Genomic DNA, 22,831 nt, shown 5'->3' on the forward strand with positions numbered 1-22,831 from the left:
TTTTCTGTGATTTTGGGTTGCTTGGTTGTGATTATATGTTTGCTTTATGTATTAGTTTAGTTTGGGGTTTTATGTTCTGCAGGCTTGTTTGTTATGTTGGAATGTGTCTATTATTTTGCATTAACCTAGTCTTTATTTACTTTCCTGCAGTGGCGGCTCGTCGGGGGAGGCTGGAGAGGCACAGCTTCCCCATAATTTTGAGGTGAAAATGGGAGGAGGACGATTTAATGTTAATAAAATCCACAATTCATTTCAGTTCATGTCTCAGAATGTGTATTTTTTGTTTGTAATTTCACAGTTGTAATATCATAACGTGAAAGCGCCGTTTTCTATCGCGAATGTGCCGAATCTGCTGATGTAATTACAACCGCTAAGTGATATAGAAGGGTAGAGCTGAGCTCTCGTGCCTCCGTTGGTAAAAAAAATTAGCCAATCAGCATCGAGTGTTCACTTTCAGCGCTGAGAAGTGTTGAGAAAAGAACCCTCGCAAGAGAGGCTAGCCAATATCCACCAATCATCACAGAGATGTAAATCACGTGATATAAGTTTGAACGTCTCCTGCTGCACTGATAATGTACCAAGTACTTTTGATGAGTCGTGATATTGAATATTTGATTGCCAACAGATTTACCAAGCTGTCTTTCAAACAGTATATATACACATTTAGGGAAAACAGCCTAAGCTGGATACAGGCTACAGCAGTCGGCTTAACACAGACTTTTAAGAATGGATGGATGTTTGCTTCAAGTGATAGGCCAGGTAAGTGAAGTTATATTATCTTGCTGTATTTATGTCGTTTTCTTTACGTTTTCTGACTAAAAGCAGCCAAAAAGCCATTTTAAAGAGGTTAAGCAAATAATAATAATAATAACAATAATCGGCAGGGATCCCAGACCAATACAATTAGTGTGCCTCCTCTATTTTAAAACCCACGAGCCGCCACTGCTTTGCCGTAGTGTTGCTTTTTACATTTAATTATTACGAGTTGTAAACTTTATTTTTGTTAATAAATATTTTGTTGATTAATTTACATTCTCGTTGCCTCCCTCATTTGTCGCGGCTCTGAGACAGCCGTGACACATCACTCAGAAGAAAAAAGTAAATTTTTAGTAGATATAAAATATTTTAAAGAGTAAATATTCTGTCATCTTTTACTGAAGGAGATCTCATAATAATTTAACATGGCTTTACTGTAGTTACAGTAACTATATTTGATTAAATCCTGTCATATTTGATGTCAGAAACTGAAGCTGATTTCAGTCTTGTGAGGAATCAATTATATTTATGATTCATAAAGCATTCAGACATTTCACATATTCATCAGCTTTATTTATTCAGTGCTTTTAACAGTACAGATTGATTCAAAGCATCATTACAGAGATAATCTAGCAATAGTTATTACATATTTATCAATTAAAGTCTGATCTCAAGATGATTTATTGTGTTTTATCATTTGTGCACAAAAACAATAGAGAAAAATCAGATGAATGATAACATATGAATATTGTCTAAATGAATGACTGATCTTACTGTCTATATGAGGATTTCTGACACATTTATTCTGATTCATGTTATTTGACTGACACAGTATTAATGTCATGAAGAGACTCTGTAACATCTCACTGGCTGTATCTGAAATCGCCCCCTATACTCTGAAATAGGGCACTATTTGAGGGGACAGACATTTTTAGTGGTGTCCGAAACCATAGTGGACGTACTCAAGTGCACTCATTCAATCCCAGAATGCACAGCAATAATGAGTGTACAACTAATGTACACTCAGCAGGTAAAGACTCCCAAAAATGCACTGCGAGAGTCGTGCGCTGAATGAATTGCCACATCTCGCCAGAAGATGGCGCCCGCAGCTGACTCATCCACAGCACACAATCGTAATACAACACGGGTACAAATTCATTGTAAATTGATTATTAAATTATTTAACCAGAGTCTATACATAATTTCCATGACAGAGTTAAAGATAAATCCTTTAATCTTACTACTGGAGCTGGCCGTTTTAAATGATTATTAAACAGCAGCACAAACTATGCAAAAGTGGCACTCAGTGTCCGAATTCACTCACTCGTTTTCGTTCACTATTTCAAGTGAACTGAATAAGTGACCTAATGTAGGGAATAGTGAATGAGGGTATAGAGGGCGATTTCGGATACAGACACTGTTACTGATTTATCATGCAGCTCAAAGCATTATGGGAAGAATCTCTTGTCAGTCTATTCTGATTCATCAGCACAGTTTCACTGATGATCCAGGACCAACCCAAAACCCAGCATAGAGCGGCTGAGTGAATGTGGTCTGGACTGTGTGGATGAGGCTCATTGTGTCAGAGACGCTGTAGAAGGACAGAGTTCCTGCACTGTGATCCACATACACTCCTATTCTACGACTGCTAGGCTTCACAGGGAGAGAATTCTGTATGTCATTGTGTCTGAAATGGTATCCGTCAGGATTGCAGATGAAACTCCAGGACTTATCATTACATCCAAGCAAACACTCTTTACCCTTTCCCTTCCTGCCGATGCTCTTATATGCCACTGATATATCCACTACTCCACTCCACTCAACCTCCCAGTAACAGTGTCCACGCACACTCTCTCTACACAACACCTCCTCCCAATGATCAAATCTGTCTGGATGATCAGGATACGACTGATACCCACGTGTCACCTTTCTGTTCTTCTCAGACAGACTGAGTTGAGTGTGTGCTGTGTTTGGATCCAGTGTGAGAAAACAGGCATTTGAACACAAGAACAGAGACATTTACAACACAACAACAACAATCACTACAGCTGTGTGTGTGTGTGTGAGAGAGAGTGTGTGTGAGAGAGTGTGTGTGTGTGTGTGTGTGTGTGTGTGTGTGTGTGTGTGAGAGAGAGAGTGTGTGTGAGAGAGTGTGTGTGTGTGTGTGTGTGTGTGAGAGGGTGAGAGAGTGTGCCGTGTTTGGATCCAGTGTGAGAAAACAGGCATCTGAACACAAGAACAGAGACATTTACAACACAACACAACAACAACAATCACTACAGCTGTGTGTGTGTGTGTGTGTGTGTGTGTGTGTGTGAGTGTGAGAGAGAGGCAATTGCATGCTTAACATGAAAAAAAAGTTAAACCCTGTATAACTTGTGCATTTAGGTCTGTATTTTACAGCATTAACGCGCTTTAATAGAAATGTGAAGGAAATTGCTATGTTTATCCACCACATATGATGGGTGCACCTAATGTAAAATTACATTTTCATCCGACTGTATTTCATGTTTTCAAATGAGAGACCAAAGACTGCCCATTTTATAATTGATGTCTACAGAAAGTATTTTGTAGAAAGATGGAGGCCTGTCTTAAAAGTAAATAAACTCACTTTGTCTAAACAGCGATGATTTTTGGATTTATAAGGGCTCGATTTATGAGGTCAGGACGCTTCAGTGAGGTGTCATGTTGGTAATGTTTTAAAGATTAAGATTATTTCATATAGTAATAATTAATGCAATTAACTTGAAACTTTCCATGCACAGCCAACTTATGTCCATTCTAATTATGACCAACAGCTTATCTCCATTCTTTGCTCTTATCAACCATATAATGCGTTACGGACGTGACCGTTACGGATGCTTCATATTAAATCTACGCATACTGGCACGCATGTTTACCACGTTGCTGATGACTGATGGCCTACTGTGTAGGTCTATACTGCTGTAATCCGTTTCAGGCTTTCAGTATTTTAGAAATGAAATCATTCTAATAACATTTTAGAAATTGCTTTCTCAACGAGAACATCGTGGAGATCTGCATTTGCTGTGCTGTTCAGAAATGCACAGGCGGACTGAAGGACAAAAAGTTAAAAATTTTATATAATCAATGAACTCTGAAAAAGTAAACATTCAATGTTTAACATTCTACTAGTGGTCAAAATAAATTAATTGCAACAGTTCTATCATACCTAAATTGAACTCTGTACAAAGGAAAAGGGGAAGAAAAAAATCCCCATGTGCAAGAATGTGAAAAAATATATTTTATGCATTTAAATATGGTTTGGTTACATTTTCGTACTTTACAAATTAACTAAAAATTAGTGCACATTTTCTAGTACAGGTGCACCGTGCTCACATGTACTTGTGCATTAAATTGCAAATAAAAAATTACATATCAGCTTGTGCCTTTAATTGTGATCTCGAATAACTGAATATTTTAGTACATGCATTTGAGAGACGCTCTTAAATAGGTTGTATATATAGCTCTGAAGCAGTTTCTCACTAGTAACAGAAAAATTAAGAACATGGGCAACATAAAGAGTGTTGCATGAAATGGCCAAGAATGTACTGTCAATTGAAACCATTTCTACCAATGCATACAATTGTTTGCATTAAGTGAAGATCTTTAATATTTGAACACCTGCGTGTGCTTTCTGTGAACGATTTAGCAGGTATACATTCAATTAACATTTACATTTAGTCATTTAGCAGACGCTTTTATCCAAAGCAACTTACAAATGAGGAATTTAATTCAATTTAGATGATACATTTTACAACCAAACTAATTATTATAATAAAAGTACATCCAATAGTGTGCATTTGATTTGTTGCTTATGTTCCGATGTTCAGTAACGAAAGAAGTGTTTTCACCTTTAGGTGTATTCGAGTGCAAAACTCTGCAGATATACCTTTTGATATTGTCTAATACAGAAGCACTGGTCGACTGACCATAAATTGTGTGTTTGGAGCAAAAACTGGCCCGTTCCCAATCAGCAACCGGCAACCAATTTTAGTTTTATTTTGGCCGATCTCTATTTAGAATTGCACAAAAACTGCATTCCAATCATTTCCCAAAATGTAATTTGTATGGAAATATTCTGAAGTTGGTAACCAAGGAACTTCTACAGTATATCTTATGCTGTTCCATAATTGCCACCTACTGTCAGAGAGTGAATTTGCATTCTCATTCAGCCTGTCGGCTGTTTGTTTTGTGCAGGTGTCTAATGTAGCATCATTTCACAGATCTAAAGTCAGACCATTCTGTTTTTGCTTTAAATCTTGAAACTATGCAATCTAATTCAAGTAAAAAAAATTGCTTGTGCTACATGTGTGTAGCATATTTGTTTGGACCATGAAAATGCAGTGGTTGCCTCTAATTTTTAATGTTTAGTTGCCTGTTATAGTGCATATTAACAACTAATACATTTGCTTAAACAGGGGAAAAAAACAGTATCAGAATCTACAAATTGGATGGTAAAATATCAGATTCGGCCATGAAAAATCATGATCTGTGCATCACTATTGTCTAATAATCCAAACATTATTATTGAAAGCAAATGACAAGATGCCAGAAGTAATACTAGTGTCTTCTGTGTTTGTTGCAAAAAATGTAATTATGTTAATAATATAATGATTTATATAAATGTTATATTATCTAAATAGACCAATTTAGTGTTTGCAAACAGTGATGATGTTTTGTGGGTGGAGCCTATCTGGTATGTAGACCTATTTTTAAATCAAATTAATGCTTTTTTTTTTTTAGAACAGTTTAGCTGCACCCTACTTGGGTAAAAATGTAAAAAAAAAAAAAAAAAGACAGATTTTGACAGAAGAACTCGAGCCTTCTTTGGACTCATGGCATGTCAACTGAGGTAAAACAACAAAGTGTGATAACAAAGCTGCTCAACATCTGTGTTATTATATGGGACCCTGTTGGTATACATGTGTCAGCTAGGAAAGAACAAGAGAGAGGGCACTCGTGTGTACTGATGTCTAGCAGCTGGACGGGTGACAGTAATAATTCAGAGAAAGATACTCCACAGCAGAGGAAATGGAATATGCATGGCGAGTACACAGACCTAGCAAAACCCTGACCCTCTCTCATCCTTATCACCCACAGCTGAGTGATGGCATCTTGATTATGCCTTTGTTAGTACTATCCCCACCGTGTACCTAATACACCTGATGGGTGGTTATTCATATAGTAGCTGTTCAAATAATGAATATGCTGCTGTGTGAACAGGACAGTTTGGTAGTCACACCTGTTAAAGTCCGCATTAAATCAAAATTGACTTTATTTACTTTACTAGCGCACATTGTAAAGTAACACAATTAATCCGTGCAAGTTAATCCGCTGAAAAAAATAGTTTGTCTTGGTAATCTTTAATCAAAGTCTGAACATTTGCTTCCGCTCTGGGATGGCAGTTTGATGGCTTGGGCAGAATGTGTGTAAACACACCCCTCCAGCCGTTAGTTCACTGCGAGTGAGAGACCGAGAGGAGGAGCGCCAAAATAAAACCCCGCCCTCTATTCAATATTCCGTTTCTGCTGGAAATACGTCACTACACTGAAACAAAGTCGGCAGCAACTTCCGGTTCACGCAGACTTTAAATACAGTCTCAAACATAATTCTAAGTGCTGACTGTTTGAATTTAGCAAATGTTCTGAGGAAATTGAAAAAAGTAAGTATTCATAAAAATTAGCAAATGACACTTACTTGAAGAGAGTGTAGGACTGACAGTATCACTGGCTTCACTCGCTCCCACTTTACCCACTATCCTGTAGCGGATCAGGTACTGCTTTCCAGACACCAGTTCAGTCAGCGTGAAGTCTTCATCAGCTGTGTCTATAGCAAGCCACTGTTCCTCAGCTCCAGAACCTGCTTTCACCTGCTTGTACTCCACTCTGTACTTCACTTTTTCTCCAGTTGGGGACTTCTGCAGTTTCAGGGACACAGTTTGCGCCAGGACATTCTTCACTACTGGTGGGGACGGCTTGGACATGGGCTGGAACTTTGTGTCTGTCAGTTTCCCATTTTCATACAGATAGATGGAGGAGCCTGGAATGGAGGGATTGGAGATGGCAGAAATAATTAATCGGATACTCTTCTCATTTTTATTGGCCTCTGAAAATCTCCTGAAGACGGATAAGTTCTCTCTCATCTTTGCAATGACATCAGGATCTTTGAACCACTTTCTATCAGATATCACAGAAAGCAGGGTTTTGTTTCCATCTAGCTCTTTAAACTTGTCAGATTTTAGAAACTCTGTCAGGGTTGAAAGATATGGGTCTTTATATTTTAGAGATGTGAAGGTCAAGCACAATACTACATCAATATCAGGATGAAGAAGGATGCCACTGAGCCCGTCTGAATCTTCAATGTTGATCTCATTCAGTGTCTTGCTGTGATTATTCAATAAGTAAAGCTCAGACTTTGCATCATCTAACCATTGGTTAAGTAAGTCAGCATTAAAAGGGGAGCTGCTGTGTATCCTCAGGGTGTCTTCCAGGGATTGTTCCTCCATACCTCCTCCTCGAATGGCAGGCAAGACCCTGGCTAGTGCTTTCTGGAGCACCATCTTGTAAATGCTAAATGAATCCTGAAATGAGCGCAACCTTGCTTTAATGTCACTGAAAACATTTACCTCTGTTCTTCTGGACAGGTCATTGCATGTCCTCTCTACCTCCCTCAGCTCCTCCATCATATCTTCAGTGTTGGAAATCAAACGTGTGCTGATTTCTCTCTCCAACCGAGCTGCTTTTGTATCCAGTAAACTTAGAGGATAGAGCCAGACTTTTATTGGCACTGCATTCTCTGAATTTTTCTTCAGCAGAGTGGGGAGCTTCTTGTACACCTCTAGGGCCTCTATGTACGTGGTGGGATTCTGCTCGAGATGGACATCACCATAAAAGGTGCAGGTGATATTCTCAGCCTTTTTATTATCCGCATCTGTCATTTTTACAGCTCCTTTTCCCTCGATGGAAAATTGAGGGATCTTCTTGACCATGACATTCAGTTCTCCCTCAATGTCCTGCTTGTTTTCATCTTCTGCAGATGAGCGTTCAAACACCATGAAGGCCTGAGCTCCGTACAGCACAGCCGTGACCACGTGAGTTGCAGTTTTCTGCTCAAACACCTGAGAGTAGGTGATCTGGCCCAGCTGAGTCATAGTGAGTTGATCGAATCTTGAAGTTTCGCTGTAATGCATTGTTACTCTGGACTGTTGGTTGGAGGATTTGGTGTCACGCAGGTATTTGGCAGATCCTCCCACCTCCACCAGCCCCCCCAAAAAGCTGGCCTTCAGGGAAGCACTTACATCTAGAAGACTGGACTTACTAGAGAAGGAGTCAGAGCTACTGAACTTCAAATCTGTCATGAGCTGCATATGGCTGTCCAAATCTTCCCTAAGTGATTTCTTATCCCAAAGAGTAACACCTGAAATGAGAAATGGTTTTAACAGTTACGTACATACAGTGGACACAATGAACAACTGAAGTAAAAATGCATCCTGTATTTGTAAGACAATTTTAAACTAATATTTGTGTCTCAAATTGGTTGTATAAGTACTTTTAGTAACACTTTTTGTAATAACTTTCATTAATAAGTTAACAAAATTATATAATGCTTCACAGATCATTAGTTAATATATAGTCATATAGCTTGTAACCGAGCAGAGTACAGTTACTATGTTTTGTGTGTGTGTGTGTGTGTAATTCCTAAACGTAGGTATTCCTATAAACGTAGTTAAGTAGTAGAGTAAGATACACCTTTTTGTTTAAGGAACAGCATGGCTTTCTCTCACGTAACCTTATTGCTTAGAGTGTGCATGAAATAAAAATTTACAATATTTATTTTATTAGCACAAATTGCTAGTCCTAAGGTGGACAATTATTCCGTGCAAGTTAATTCACTGAAAAAAGCTGTTTGTCTTGATAATCTTTAATCAAAATCTGATCATTTGCTTCCGCTCTGGAATTGCATTCCTTCTCTGATGACGTCAGTTTGACAGCTTGGGCAGAATGTGCTTAAAGGGTTAGTTCACCCAAAATGAAAATTCTGTCATTGATTACTCACTCTCATGTCGTTCTGAACCCATAAGACCTTTGTTCATCTTCGGAACACAAATTAAAGGTCCTATATTGTCAAAACTTTTTCATGGTAACTGAGGTCTAGGTGCTATGTAACTACCATATAAGTTTCAGAACAGTCAGTCCACAGTAAAATGCACACAGCCTGCTTAAAGTAGCTGTGATTTTTCATGAACCGTTGTGACTTCCGTAAAAAGTTGCTTGTTTTCATCTTCTGCAGATGAGCGTTCAAACACCATGAAGGCCTGAGCTCCGTACAGCACAGCCGTGACCACGTGAGTTGCAGTTTTCTGCTCAAACACCTGAGAGTAGGTGATCTGGCCCAGCTGAGTCATAGTGAGTTGATCGAATCTTGAAGTTTCGCTGTAATGCATTGTTACTCTGGACTGTTGGTTGGAGGATTTGGTGTCACGCAGGTATTTGGCAGATCCTCCCACCTCCACCAGCCCCCCCAAAAAGCTGGCCTTCAGGGAAGCACTTACATCTAGAAGACTGGACTTACTAGAGAAGGAGTCAGAGCTACTGAACTTCAAATCTGTCATGAGCTGCATATGGCTGTCCAAATCTTCCCTAAGTGATTTCTTATCCCAAAGAGTAACACCTGAAATGAGAAATGGTTTTAACAGTTACGTACATACAGTGGACACAATGAACAACTGAAGTAAAAATGCATCCTGTATTTGTAAGACAATTTTAAACTAATATTTGTGTCTCAAATTGGTTGTATAAGTACTTTTAGTAACACTTTTTGTAATAACTTTCATTAATAAGTTAACAAAATTATATAATGCTTCACAGATCATTAGTTAATATATAGTCATATAGCTTGTAACCGAGCAGAGTACAGTTACTATGTTTTGTGTGTGTGTGTGTGTGTAATTCCTAAACGTAGGTATTCCTATAAACGTAGTTAAGTAGTAGAGTAAGATACACCTTTTTGTTTAAGGAACAGCATGGCTTTCTCTCACGTAACCTTATTGCTTAGAGTGTGCATGAAATAAAAATTTACAATATTTATTTTATTAGCACAAATTGCTAGTCCTAAGGTGGACAATTATTCCGTGCAAGTTAATTCACTGAAAAAAGCTGTTTGTCTTGATAATCTTTAATCAAAATCTGATCATTTGCTTCCGCTCTGGAATTGCATTCCTTCTCTGATGACGTCAGTTTGACAGCTTGGGCAGAATGTGCTTAAAGGGTTAGTTCACCCAAAATGAAAATTCTGTCATTGATTACTCACTCTCATGTCGTTCTGAACCCATAAGACCTTTGTTCATCTTCGGAACACAAATTAAAGGTCCTATATTGTCAAAACTTTTTCATGGTAACTGAGGTCTAGGTGCTATGTAACTACCATATAAGTTTCAGAACAGTCAGTCCACAGTAAAATGCACACAGCCTGCTTAAAGTAGCTGTGATTTTTCATGAACCGTTGTGACTTCCGTAAAAAGTTGACGTCAGAACTACACAGTCACCGCCTTCAGTCACCACCCCGAGCACCGCCCACCGTCCCACTCTCCTTTAGCCAAACCCCCAGACAACATCACGTCCATGCCATTGCTGAGTAACGACAACACGAAAACATGTGGAAAAGGTTATCTTTAACCACGAAACCAGATCGGCCGAGCTGTAACGTTACACTCTCACTCAGAGGATGGACGATCTGACAGGATTGTTACTCTGAGGTGATCACATCTAACGTGTAGTAAAGACAAACTCACCGTGTCTATCTAGTCATGATGAAGATGTGTATACAGTTAAATTTCAGCAGTACACTATTTTTACAGCTACATTATTGTTCCAGCCACAATTAATCACAACAATGTATGTACAATTACTGATGATTATATATAAATTGTCAGTTTGCTGTTTTACACACATGCACACAGACATTATTTCATACACGACATAGTCGTGAGATGCAAGAAACACAGACATATGGCAAGAAATCTGTAGACGTGCCCATAACAAGATAAGACAATACTTTATTGAACCTTTTCTGATAAGAAGTGTGTGCTGCAAACGCCAGCATTTTTGACAATCATTTCTGTCCAGTCTGCTCGTTTTATCACGTTTAACCACAGCTGTCGTCGTTTTTTTGTCTGGCAGTGGCAGCAGATATGCGATCAGATTTCTAATTTGAGGCTGTATTACGTCGATTCTGGCACCCAACATCACAACAAGATGATATTTTAAGCTCCTTATGTAGCCGAACCTGCGCTGGTTTGAATGGGCCGCCTCCAGCTAGCGCTGTGACGTCGCTGACCCTAGTTACCTGTGGTTGGCCTGGCCGTGCGTCACTCAGAAAACAACAGGCCAATCAGAAGAGAGGCTCATGAATATTAATTAGACAGGCCAAAATCGACCTGTTTCTCAGCAGAGCTCCTGAGAGAGGAGCTGTAAAAATATATTGAGATGGTTTTTGGTACTTATACTGCAAATATATATTCTTAAGGACATCAAACCCTAAAATAAATCTTCAGAAAGGTGTACAATATGGGACCTTTAAAATATTTTTGATGAAATCTGAGAGCTCTCTGACCCTCCATAGAAAGCAAGGGTACTACCACGGTCAAGGTACAGAAACGTAGTAAGGACATTGTTAAAATAATCCATGTGACATCAGTGGTTCAACCGTAATTTTACAAATCTACAAGAATATTTTTGTGCACAAAGTAAACAAAAATAATGACTTTATTCAACAATTCTTCTCCTCTGCGTCACCCTGGCGCCATTAATAAGAGTACCACGACGCATGCGTGTACTTTCCTCTTGCTCACAAACAAGGAACAGCACATGCGTGTTCTACGTCAACAGCATGACACACATGCACCATAGTACTCTCATTAATGGTGCCAAACAAGAAAACACAGAGAAAAATCACTCAATACTCTTGACTGAAAAACTTTAATACAGTTGCTTTAAGAGAAATCAATCTATATAGTGTTTTATTTTTATATTTGTTCATTCAGTTTCTTGAATGCTCCTGCTAAATACACCTATCGTACCTGAAAATAAACACGGTTTGTTTTATTTGTATATTATGTGTATTTGTAATGTGTGTGTGTGTGTGTATATTTGTTGTTATTTTTTAATAACAAAGATAAAATAATGACAGGTTTTTATCTTCGCCCACTTCGGCCTAAATATTTGCCATTCTTTTTTTATATTTTGTTATACCTTGAAAGGCTTTGTCTTTATAATGGGGAAATTAGTTTGGCTGTAATGCTCAGACAAAAGAGTATAACCAACATGACAATGAATCGTGATTAAAATCGTGATTTCTTAAAAAAAATTTAAAAAACGTGATATGATACTTTTGCCATAGCGCCCACCCCTACTTTGAATATTTATGAGACATTTGAATTGCTGCCTGTGCAAAACTTGGGTCGAGATGATTTTACCAAGTAGGACACATTTCTGGATCAACTTATTTGAATATTTAGGGAGGACATTTTAAAATTTCTCTTTACAATATGTTGAGTATTGTTGATGCATAACTCACTTGAGGCTTAGTGTGGCCCAGATAATGTACATGTATTGTGCAAGTTCTCCCACTTAAAAAGATGAGAGAGGCCTGTAATTTTCATCATAGGTATACCTCAACTATGGGAGACAAACAGCCCCAAAACATTACTGCTCTTGAGGAATGGGCCAAAATACCAGCAACTGTGTGTGAAAACCTTGTGAAGACTTACAGAAAATGTTTGACCTCTGTCATTGCCAACAAAGTGTATATAACAAAGTATTGAGATGAAATTTTGTTATTGACCAAATACTTATTTTCCACCATAATTTGCAAATAAATTCTTTAAAAATCCTACAATGTGATTTTCTGGATTTTTTTTTCTCCTTTTTTCTCTCATAGTTGAGGTATACCTATGATGAAAATTACAGGCCTCTCTCATCTTTTTAAGTGGGAGAACTTGCACAATTGGTGGCTGACTAAATACTTTTTTGCCCCACTGTATATTTATGAATGAATGAATAAATGAGGCATTTATATAGTGCTTTCATTGTGTATTGCTGTGCACCCAAAGCGCTTTACAATCATATGGGGGGATCGCACCTCAACCCCCATGGTTTATTTGGCTCATTATTAGCTCAAATGTGTCTGTGCAGTGGCCTGCTTGTGGACCACTGCGAAAAATGCCACCATTCCATGCAGCATGTGAGCCACATGAGGACCAGGGTTAGAATAAAAATCTAACTGTGGCCCACATTAGGGCCAGTTTTGGTTTATTTGGTTGGCTTACATGCGGCAATACTAAGGCTTACGTAAGGCCCAAATCTGGCAGGACCAGACTGGACTGCCCAGATGCCATTATTCGACGCTGTATGTGGGCCGGAGCAACGTTTTGTATCTGGGCCAGAATTAAAATCAATGTTGCCCAGATCGGGCCAGTTCTGGTTTATTTATATATTTTCATGTCTGACATGCAGCCTTCCTATGGCTTGCTTGTGGCCAAAATCTGGTAAACAGGATTGGACCACCCAAATGCCATATGTGGGCCGAAGCAAGGTGTTGGATCTGGGCCGGAATTAACATAAATGTGGCCCAGATTTGGGACAGTTTTGCTTTATTTGGTTTATTCATGGCTGACATTGGGCCTTCCTTTGGCTTGCTTGTGGCCCAAATCTGGCAAACCGGAGCGGACCGCCCAAGTGCCGTCATTCCATGTGGTATGTGGGCCGATGAATGTGTCAGGTGTGGGCCTGATCTGGGCCTCAGGAATTTTGCTATCTGGGTCATTATTAGATGTGAATTGTGCCACAGATAGGTTATGTCCTACCCTAACTAGCTGCCTAGACAATATCTGTCCTATTTCCTCCGTCCAGACCAGCATGTGCTACTCCTTCTAACCCTTAGTTAACCGAGGTCCTCCATGAGCATCGGACTGAACTCGGGGCAGCGGAGAGAAAATGGCACAAATCAAAAGACTCTGCTGATCTTGGCAGATATCAGTTACTGTTATCTTCGTTTTCCACAAGTTCACGCTGCCAAAACTACCTTCCACAACAAGATCAACAGCACATCAGACACAAGCAACCTTTTCAAAACATTCAGTACAAACCTTTGTCCCCCTCCCACCACCTGCTCATGATTTTGATACTTACTTCACTAACAAAAACCGATCCATCAGCAATCAGTTCTCGGCTCCACTCACACAGCTGACCATCTTCTCTCCTCCTTCTCTCCTCTAACAGAAGATGAAGTGTCTAAACTTATCTTCTCCAGCCACCCTACCACCTGCCCTCTAGACCCAATCCCCTCACATCTCCTGCAAGCTATTTCACCTGCACTTCTGCCTTCACTCACACACATCATCAACACATCTCTTCTCACAGGCATTTTTCCCACCGCATTCAAGCAGGCTCGGGTAACCCCACTGTTTAAAAAAACCCACACTAGATGCTTCACTTGTTGAGAGCTACAGACCCGTCTCTCTCCTCCCATTCATAGCTAAATCACTTGAACACGTTGTGTTCAACCAAATGTCTTCCATCCTCTCACAGAACAACCTGCTGAACAATAACCAATCTGGATTTAAAAGTGGCCATTCAACTGAAACCGCCTTGCTTTTAGTCACTGAAGTGCTACGGAGTGCAAGAGCTGAGTCCAAATCTTCAGTTCTCATTCTGCTAAATCTATCTGCTGAATTCGACACTGTTAATCATCAAATCCTTCTGTCCACCCACTCATCACTGGGCATCAACAGAACTACACTCCACTGGTTTGAGTCTTAACCAGATGATCCAACTGCTCGGATCTCAGACTGCCTGACGGACATCTCAGCATGGATGAAAGAACAGCACCTTCAACTCTTCCCAGCCACTCCATCAGTTCAGCACCAGTTTACCATCCAACTGGGCTCATCAACGATAATCCCATAAAGTTTGGCCAGGAATCTCAGGGTGATCCTTGATGATCAGCTAACCTTTAAAGATCATATTGCAAAAAAAAAAAAAAACACAATCATGCAGGCTTGCACTACTAAACATCAAGAAGATCAGACCCTACCTAACAGAGCATGCAACACAGCTTCTTGTTCTGGCCCTTGTAATTTCTAGGCTGGACTATTGCAATGCTCTTCTGGCTGGACTTCCAACATGTGCAATCAGACCTCTGCAAATGATTAAAAATGCAGCAGCATGTCTTGTTTTCAATGAGCCCATGTCACACTGCTTCTCATCTCTCTGCACTGGCTACCAGTCGCGGCTTGCATCAAGTTCAAGTCATTGGTTCTTGCCTACAAAACAGCCACGGGCTCCGCACCCTCCAACGGCAACAGGATGCACAATAGGTCAATATTCAATTTAACCAAACACTTTTCACCTGCCTGAAGATCTCTCACGGTTTACACTCTGATTGATGCATGAGAACAAACATCAAAAAATTATTTACCATCATACCTTATATTTTATTCTTCTCTTATAATCCATAACGGATTGTGCGTCCCAAGCAGGGGTGTGAAGTAATGAATTACAAATACTCATGTTACAGTAATTACATAGGTTTTTTTTTTATCAGTAATTGTACTCAAGTAAAAAGTACAAAATTTTTAAACTACTCAAAGTACATTTTAAGTGATGTATTGGTACTTTTACTCTGCTATTTCCCCTCTGTTTGTTGTTATTACATGCTTATTTAAATTGTATTTTTATCCATCAATGTGGTTGGATAAAGAGAGAAATCGGTCTCGTGATTCTCGTCAAATCAGATTGTGCATAGAAAACTTTAACTGCTAACTTCTGTTAATCATGGCTGCTGGAAGTGCATTCTTCAAGCATCAATTCAGCCGAGTTACCAGCATCTTCTAATATGTTAAAGGGTTAGTTCACCCAAAAATGAAAATTAGCCCATAAATTACTCACCCTCAATTCATCCTAGGTGTATATGACTTTCTTCTTTCAGACGAATCCAGTCGGAGTTATATTAAAAATTGTCTTTCATCTTTCAAGCTGTTTAACGTTTCATCAGCGGGTGTTGCATGCATCAGTCCAAAAGAAGTTAAATAAAAATCTCCCATCCATAAAAAAAAAGTGTCTCACACGGCTCCGGGGGGTAAACAAAGGCCTTCTGTAGCGAATCGATGCGTTTTTGTAAGAAAAATATCCATATTCAAACCGTAATAATCACTTTAATCTAGCTTGCGCTCACTGTTGTACACTGAAGTAGTTCCGGGGGCGGGCGGATGACGTATGAGTTCAGCTTTGCACATGAGCCGCTCAGAAGTGATGAACGCGTAAGCGCAGCGGAGAGATCAAAACAAAACAACGGTCACTAATTAGAAGTACAAAACGAGGATTTGTAGAGAAGAATGTCGGAGGATTTCGATATAAGCCAAGAGGAGACTGGTTTTCCTTTGCTAAAGTAAGGAAACTTTGCTTCTTTTGCTCCTGTTAACAAAGTTGCTTTTCACGATACTCACTGGCGCATGCGCAACGTCGACCTCATCCGCCCGGAGCTGCTTCATGGGCAGTACGCCAACATATAGCACTGTTGCACTTTGGGCGACCCAAGTTCAAGTCCCGGCTCGTGGTCCTTTCCCAATGTGTCGTTAAATCATTTAAATATTTACCTAAAATCTCAGGGGGTACTTCAAGAAAATAATTTAGGCCTAAAGGGGTTTGGCTGACAAAAAAATTTTGAACACCGCTGCATTAGATGACATATAAATCTTTTTAATAAACTTGAGCTATTAATTAGTGTACAACATCTGTAAAATCAGATTTTTATAAAATGCATAATCATATATGAATTAAAAGTATAATAATATTTTTAAGCATTTTAATTTACATGAACTAAGGACTTGTTCAACATTATGTAGCACATTATCTCATACCTGTAGGTATTTGAATATATATTAACTAATGAGCTGTTAAGCATTATGATGTTCAATGAATATCATTATTAATGAAAAGTATTAGTATTATAACATTTTTCCATACTTTTTTGTGGATTCACAATTAGTTAAAAAACAAAACAAACAAAAAAGGAAACAAAAAGTGTCTTTTTTTAAGTAGGTAAAGCACCTGGGATGAAGGAATCCTTGCGGCAGTCATACAGCATGCCAGGAAACAGAGGTCTTCCTAGAGCTGCCAGTTCAATGGGTTCTGATGCCATGTCTGTAGTGGGAGAAAGAAAAAACAGCAAGAACAATATGATAATAATTATATCATCATTTAATAATTCTAAAATTCTTGTTAAAAACTTGTTAGACTTTAACTACCTTTTTAGAAAACTTGACTAACAAGTATACAAAAAATATGATTATAATATTCTTATATGGCTGAGTTCTGTGAAGGGCTGATGGCCCTTATGTGGCCCACATGTGGCTGATAAACCAAATGCCATTATTTAACCATATTTACACCACACCTATTTTTTATTTATTTAAAGGTGTCATATGATGTTGCTAAAAAGAACATTATTTTGTGTATTTGGTGTAATGAAATGTGTTAATGTGGTTTAAAGTTAAAAAAACACATTATTTTCCACATACTGTACATTATTGTTTCTCATTTGAAAAATAATGTGTTTTTTGAACATTAAAGCATGTCAACATATTCTGTTACACCAAATACACCAAATAATGATCTTTAAAAAAGCATCATATGACCCCATTTAATATAAGATTAGTCTTGGAATTGCTGGATTATGCTGATTGTATGCATTCAAATAGTCTAATTCTTTTTCTCGATTTTTACAAAGCCTTTGACACGATTGAGCACCAGTTTCTTTTAAAATCTCTTAAGTTTTTCAGCTTTGGAGATGCATTTGTTGACATCATTGCTATGTTTTATAAAGGAATTAATAGTTCTGTTGTTATTCATTTTAATACCTCTAATAGATTTGATATACTTTGTGGTGTTATTCAGGGCTGCCCAATTTCTTCCTCTTTATTTTTATTAGTTACAGAGCTATTAATCATGAGTATTGTTCAAAATCAAGAATTAAAGGAATTTTTTGGGGAAGGAAATGATACATTTCACAATTGGCAGATGACACCACATTGTTTCTAAAGGATGAATTGCAAGTGTCAAAGGCTTTGGAATTAATTTACCATTTTTCTTGTGCTTCTGGTCTAAAATTGAATATCTCAAAATGTGAGATAATGCCTGTTCATGATATAAATTACAACTCAATAGAAAATATTCCAATGAAATTCACAGTTAAATATTTAGGCATTTATATTACAAAAAATCTTCTGGAAAGATAGCACTTGAATTTTTCATCCAAGATTGTCAAGTCTAAAAACATTCTCAATTCCTGGCTACAACGGGACCTGTCAGGGTCCCGCCCTGACAGTCATGTCTGTTCTGTCTTTGTTTAGCGTTTCCTTGTTTGTCTTGAGTCTGAGCACATGGCTTTGTCTTTATTTATGTTGGCCATGTGCTCCTCTCGTCATGCCCCCTTGTTTCCCTCTGCCACGCCCCCTTGTTTAGTCCTCGTCTAGTCCTCGTTAACTTGATTATGTCCACCTGTTCCTCGTGTGCTCTGCTCCTTTATAGTGTGCCTCTTTCCTCATGTATTTGCTGGTTCGTTGCGTTAGTTCTCTGCGTGTAAGATAATTCTGTATCAGTCTACTTGTCATATTAGTAGTGTTATATTTTTCACTCCTAGTCAGTCTAGCTTGCATTTAGTTCTCTTGAAGTTAATTAGAGTTTCTTTGCTTTTTTTGTTATTTTGCTCTAGTCTAAGTACTGTCTTAGTTTGCTCTAGTTTTCTCAAGCTTCTAGTTTGATTTCTTTTTTTATTTTGTCCTGGCCCAGTTTTTATTCTAGTCATAGTGCGTAGTCGGTGTGTTATATTGCTGCTGCCTGTTCTCTCTTGTGGCCTTGTCTTGTGTTGTGTCGTGTCGTGTTATGTCTTGTGTTGGTTCCAGTTCTGGGTCCTGAATCCCTCCTGGCTGCTGTTCTCAAGACCTGGCTATCTGACTGGACTGGTATCACTACAGCTCAAAGTATCAAGCCCTGGATTCTCAAGCTGCTGCCTGGGATCCAGTGTTCTCATTGACTGGGGCTGCTCTATCTCCTTTGTTCTCCAGCAGAACTTTGTCCAGGCCTGACCAGGGACTAGCAGACTGCCCGTTCCTATTGTTTGGACTTTCACATATGCCCTGATAATCCTTGTCTTGTCAATAAACCTCACTCCCTTGATCATTCTGCATCTGGGTCTCTCTCTCTGACAGAACCGTGACAGGGACCTATCGTTATATGGAAGAGAGTTCTCTTGTCTAAGGCCGAGGGTCTTTCTCATTTTGTATATCCATCTCTATCTTTATTTGTTGAGAACAAAGTTGCTAATGAAATTAATAATATTTTCTTAAATCTCATTTGGAAAAATGAATTTCATAAATTAAAAAAGGACGTGCTCTCCAATAGTAGAGCAAATGAAGGCATTGATTTTTAGATTTTCTGACACAATAAATATTTTTTTAAATTAACTGGCTTAAAAGATGTCTAACCCAAAGTCCTTTTGGTATTTTATCCCCAACCATATTTTTGATAAAATTGGTAGCCTTTCCTTTATTTTGAAATGTAACTACTTACCCTTTAAGCTATAGATTTGTCCAAATTTCATCAGCAGTGTCTCCTCGCTTGGAAGCTTTGTTATGTTCACAGTTTTTCACCCCATATAGAGTGTTTTATGGAATAACAGGGATATTCCCATCAGAAATATATCATATTTCCCCAGATGGTTTCAAAATAATATTAATTGTATCCTTTGCTTAGTGGATGACTCAGGAAATATTCTTAATATATCTTATGAGCAATTCATGACATACCATAGTTTCCCGATTCCTTCAAAAGAGTTTAACAAGGTGGTAAAAGCAATTTCACCTGGATTAATTCACCTTGTTAAAAGTCACTCTATATTTAATACAAGGAGAACGTCTCGGGTTACTTATGTATCCATGGTTCCCTGAGTAGGGAACGAGACACTGCGTCCTCTAGGGGTCGCTATGGGGAACGCCTCGGTTTCTTTATTTAGAAACGCGTCATTAAAATGAACTGTAACTCAGCAAATACTCAACAAAGAGACATGAGAGATATATCCATAGAAAGCTTGACATGTCTAACCTGTCACACAGGGGCTACTGCACGATTCTCTTTGTATGTGCTGAAGGAACTGTCTCAACAGACCCTTAGTAGCACACCCTGTTAATCCTCTGAGGTCGACTAACGCGGATACGCGTTTTGAGGTATCTTCTCCTGATAACACCGAAAATAACTTAAATTACACTTTCAGTTTTGCGCGCTGAGCGCGCTATAGATATTATAATCATCCACATCACAGCAAACAAAGCAGCCAGACTGTACCTCAAGTTTTTTTAATTTTACTGTTTGCGTCGCGCTGAGAGGAATAAGACAGAATTCACCTCAAGAACAAGACTCTCCTCTTTGTGAGGAGGAAAAAGATCGACTAAGGTCCAAGGTAGGCCAAATTCTCTGGGCTGCAAGGCAGAGCAGGCCTGATGTAATGTTTGATGCCAGCAGCTTAGCGTCAAACATAAAAAATGCAACTGTGCAGACTATTCATGAAGCAAACAGAATAGTGTGTCAACTGAAGTCCAAAAAGGTAGTTCTGTACTTCCAATACCTGGGTAAAGACAGTGAGCTCAAGATGGTTGTATACAGTGATGCCTCATTTGGAAATCTTTCTGATGGGGGAACTCAAGGTGGGCATCTAATTGTTCTCATGGGAGAAAACGGGAAGTTCTCTCCCCTTTCCTGGCAGTCAAAAAGAGTCAAGAGGATTGTGCGAAGCACTCTTGCTGGTGAAACATTGGCAATGTCAGATGGAATTGACAATGCAATATTTCTCTGAGCTGACTACTGGTGACACTGAACATGCTATACCAATAATCTGTGTCACTGACAATCATTCACTTGTTGATGCACTGAAGTCCAGTTGCTGAAAAAAGACTGCGTCTGGAAATAAGCAGCATCAAAGAACTTCTTCAAACACAAAGGGTTGAACGAGTGCTGTGGTATAATACAAAAGAACATCTTGCAGACTGCCTTACAAAAAAGGGGGCATCACCACTGCAATTACTTAAGGCACTCAGTGAAGGACAATGGAAGCTCTATTAAAATTTTTTTAAAAAGGCACGAGTCATGTAAAAAGGAGCTGTTAATAATTAACTGTTAAAACAACACATTAAGCACAATAATTTAATTATCATTATTGTGTAAAGCCTTGAAATTAAGCTGATAAACAATAAAAACAATGAAAACTAAAAAAACGCCTGGATGCAGTGTGCTAATTTATCATAAAATTATGTAATTATATAATATATATATATATATATATTTTTAAGAAGAGATGGAGTTTGTTAAGTTTCAGTCATGGTTATACATTCTGATTTTTGTATACATTTAATATTTCTGTGCTATCTGCCTAGGGTTCTGAATGTAAGTTTGCATATAGTACACTGAGAGGAAGTAAGGACTCTTACGGGGTGAGATCGCTGCTTCTGGTTTTGTTATGTTGTTGTGAACGGCTATGGTTGTAGTCGAATAAAGGGAGTTTTCCATTAAGTTTAAAACAGTTGTATTTGATGACTAACAATGTCTTCTAAGTCAGCAATAATTTGTTTTGCTGAAAATCATAATGAATTTGTTTGCAAGGCATCCAGCAAAAAGAAGCACAATGTCATTTTGCACAACAACTGCTGAAGTGTCTGGCATGACATCAAACTTCTACTGACATGTAAAAAAAACAGGAAGGTACATTGCTTATTGTAACCTTTAATACCAACTTAAATCCAATAACATTAGTAAGACTGAGCAATATGAAGATATACAGTGCATATAGAATGTCATCATAACCTGTGATTTTTTTATTTTTTGTATTTATTATTTTATTTTTTAGCTTTCCTCACATTATACTCTTGAAAACAAAATAAATTAAGGGAATACTCACACTAGGCACGGTTGCCTTGAACCCCCCGCTCCCCCGCTGGCCTGCACTCACATTGCACTTTACGTTGCGGGCCGGAGCACGCTTTATGCTGACTTCAAGTGCTATCCGAATGATCATAAATATGAGTTTTCTAATCAGAAATTGGACATGAACAAGCTCTTAAGTCATATTTACTTCTTGGAAACTCAGAGATTATTTTGATACTCGATTTTCTGAGTTAGGCGGGCCAATTAAACATGGTGACGGGGACAATGATTGCTGCTGTCAATGCTATTTATTAGTTGTTCTTTTGTTTGTTTGTTTTTACAACTACATCACCTTGTCTTGTCGTTAAATTAGTGCCTATATATATATATATATATATATATGTATATGAACAATAATTTGAAGCATATTGTATGTATTATAAACAGTGAAATAAGCATGTATTTAACCAAAATTCCAGAATCTTCAGCGAGCCGACTATCTAGCGTGGTGAATGTGGAGTGCATCGTTTTGTTAACTCTGTGGTTTATTATTTTGAGTCACTGGGATGCGGTGACGCATGACCCTCTCACAATATATAGCTTATGCTGCTCAGAAATGTTCACGCAATCATGCTGCACGCATCAGAAGCTCCACATTTATAATAAGTCCCGCGCTCGAAAACTATATTTTCAACAAAATTCAGCAAGCTCAGCCAAATATAGTATAATGGGTATTGATGTTCTCGGCACGACCCACGAAATCTAACAAGATGCCAATAGGCAAAACTAATAAATCATTATCATTATCAACAAGGTGGCACTGTCTCCAAACTTTACCTCAGGGCATGGTGCCAGTGTTACATACTGACTTTGTAATTAAATTCTTCTCCTTTTTTTTGTAATGAGAAACTTTTAAAGCATTAACACCCAAAATTGTGGACATGGAAATCTGATATCTCCTCGAGCAGTCTTGTGATCTTCGCTCACACTACATGCATACAGTGCTTCGCTAGCCTACTGTGGGACTGACACTGATCTCCTTAGTATAGCCATCTGAGGGTGGTTATATTCCTGCCATTTTTCCT

The 22,831-nt window shown here is 38.5% G+C and overlaps 1 protein-coding gene across 1 annotated transcript; it reads right to left on the reverse strand.

The window, feature by feature from the left end:
• Positions 1–6,388: 6,388 nt before the first annotated feature.
• On the reverse strand, positions 6,389–16,974 carry LOC107571679 (neoverrucotoxin subunit alpha-like). Its single transcript, XM_016258011.1, has 3 exons — positions 16,884–16,974; positions 6,475–8,193; positions 6,389–6,399 (listed from the first exon to the last, which is right to left on the reverse strand). Exons 1-3 carry the CDS (start codon positions 16,972–16,974, stop codon positions 6,389–6,391), a joined length of 1,821 nt encoding a protein of 606 aa, XP_016113497.1.
• Between the last annotated feature and the right edge of the window lie 5,857 nt (positions 16,975–22,831).

The sequence above is a fragment of the Sinocyclocheilus grahami genome, unplaced genomic scaffold, assembly GCF_001515645.1.
Source record: "Sinocyclocheilus grahami isolate Dianchi unplaced genomic scaffold, SAMN03320097.WGS_v1.1 scaffold1633.1, whole genome shotgun sequence".
NCBI classification, from domain to species: domain Eukaryota; kingdom Metazoa; phylum Chordata; class Actinopteri; order Cypriniformes; family Cyprinidae; genus Sinocyclocheilus; species Sinocyclocheilus grahami.

What these genes read in the sequence shown, in the direction of transcription:
- LOC107571679 (XM_016258011.1), bottom strand. Translation starts at nt 16,974, where the DNA reads ATGGCATCAGAACCCATTGAACTGGCAGCTCTAGGAAGACCTCTGTTT. An exon ending in CAAGGATTCCTTCATCCCAG is followed by an intron (nt 8,194 to 16,883) that starts GTGCTTTACCTA and finishes TTCTCATTTCAG; the next exon opens with GTGTTACTCTTTGGGATAAG.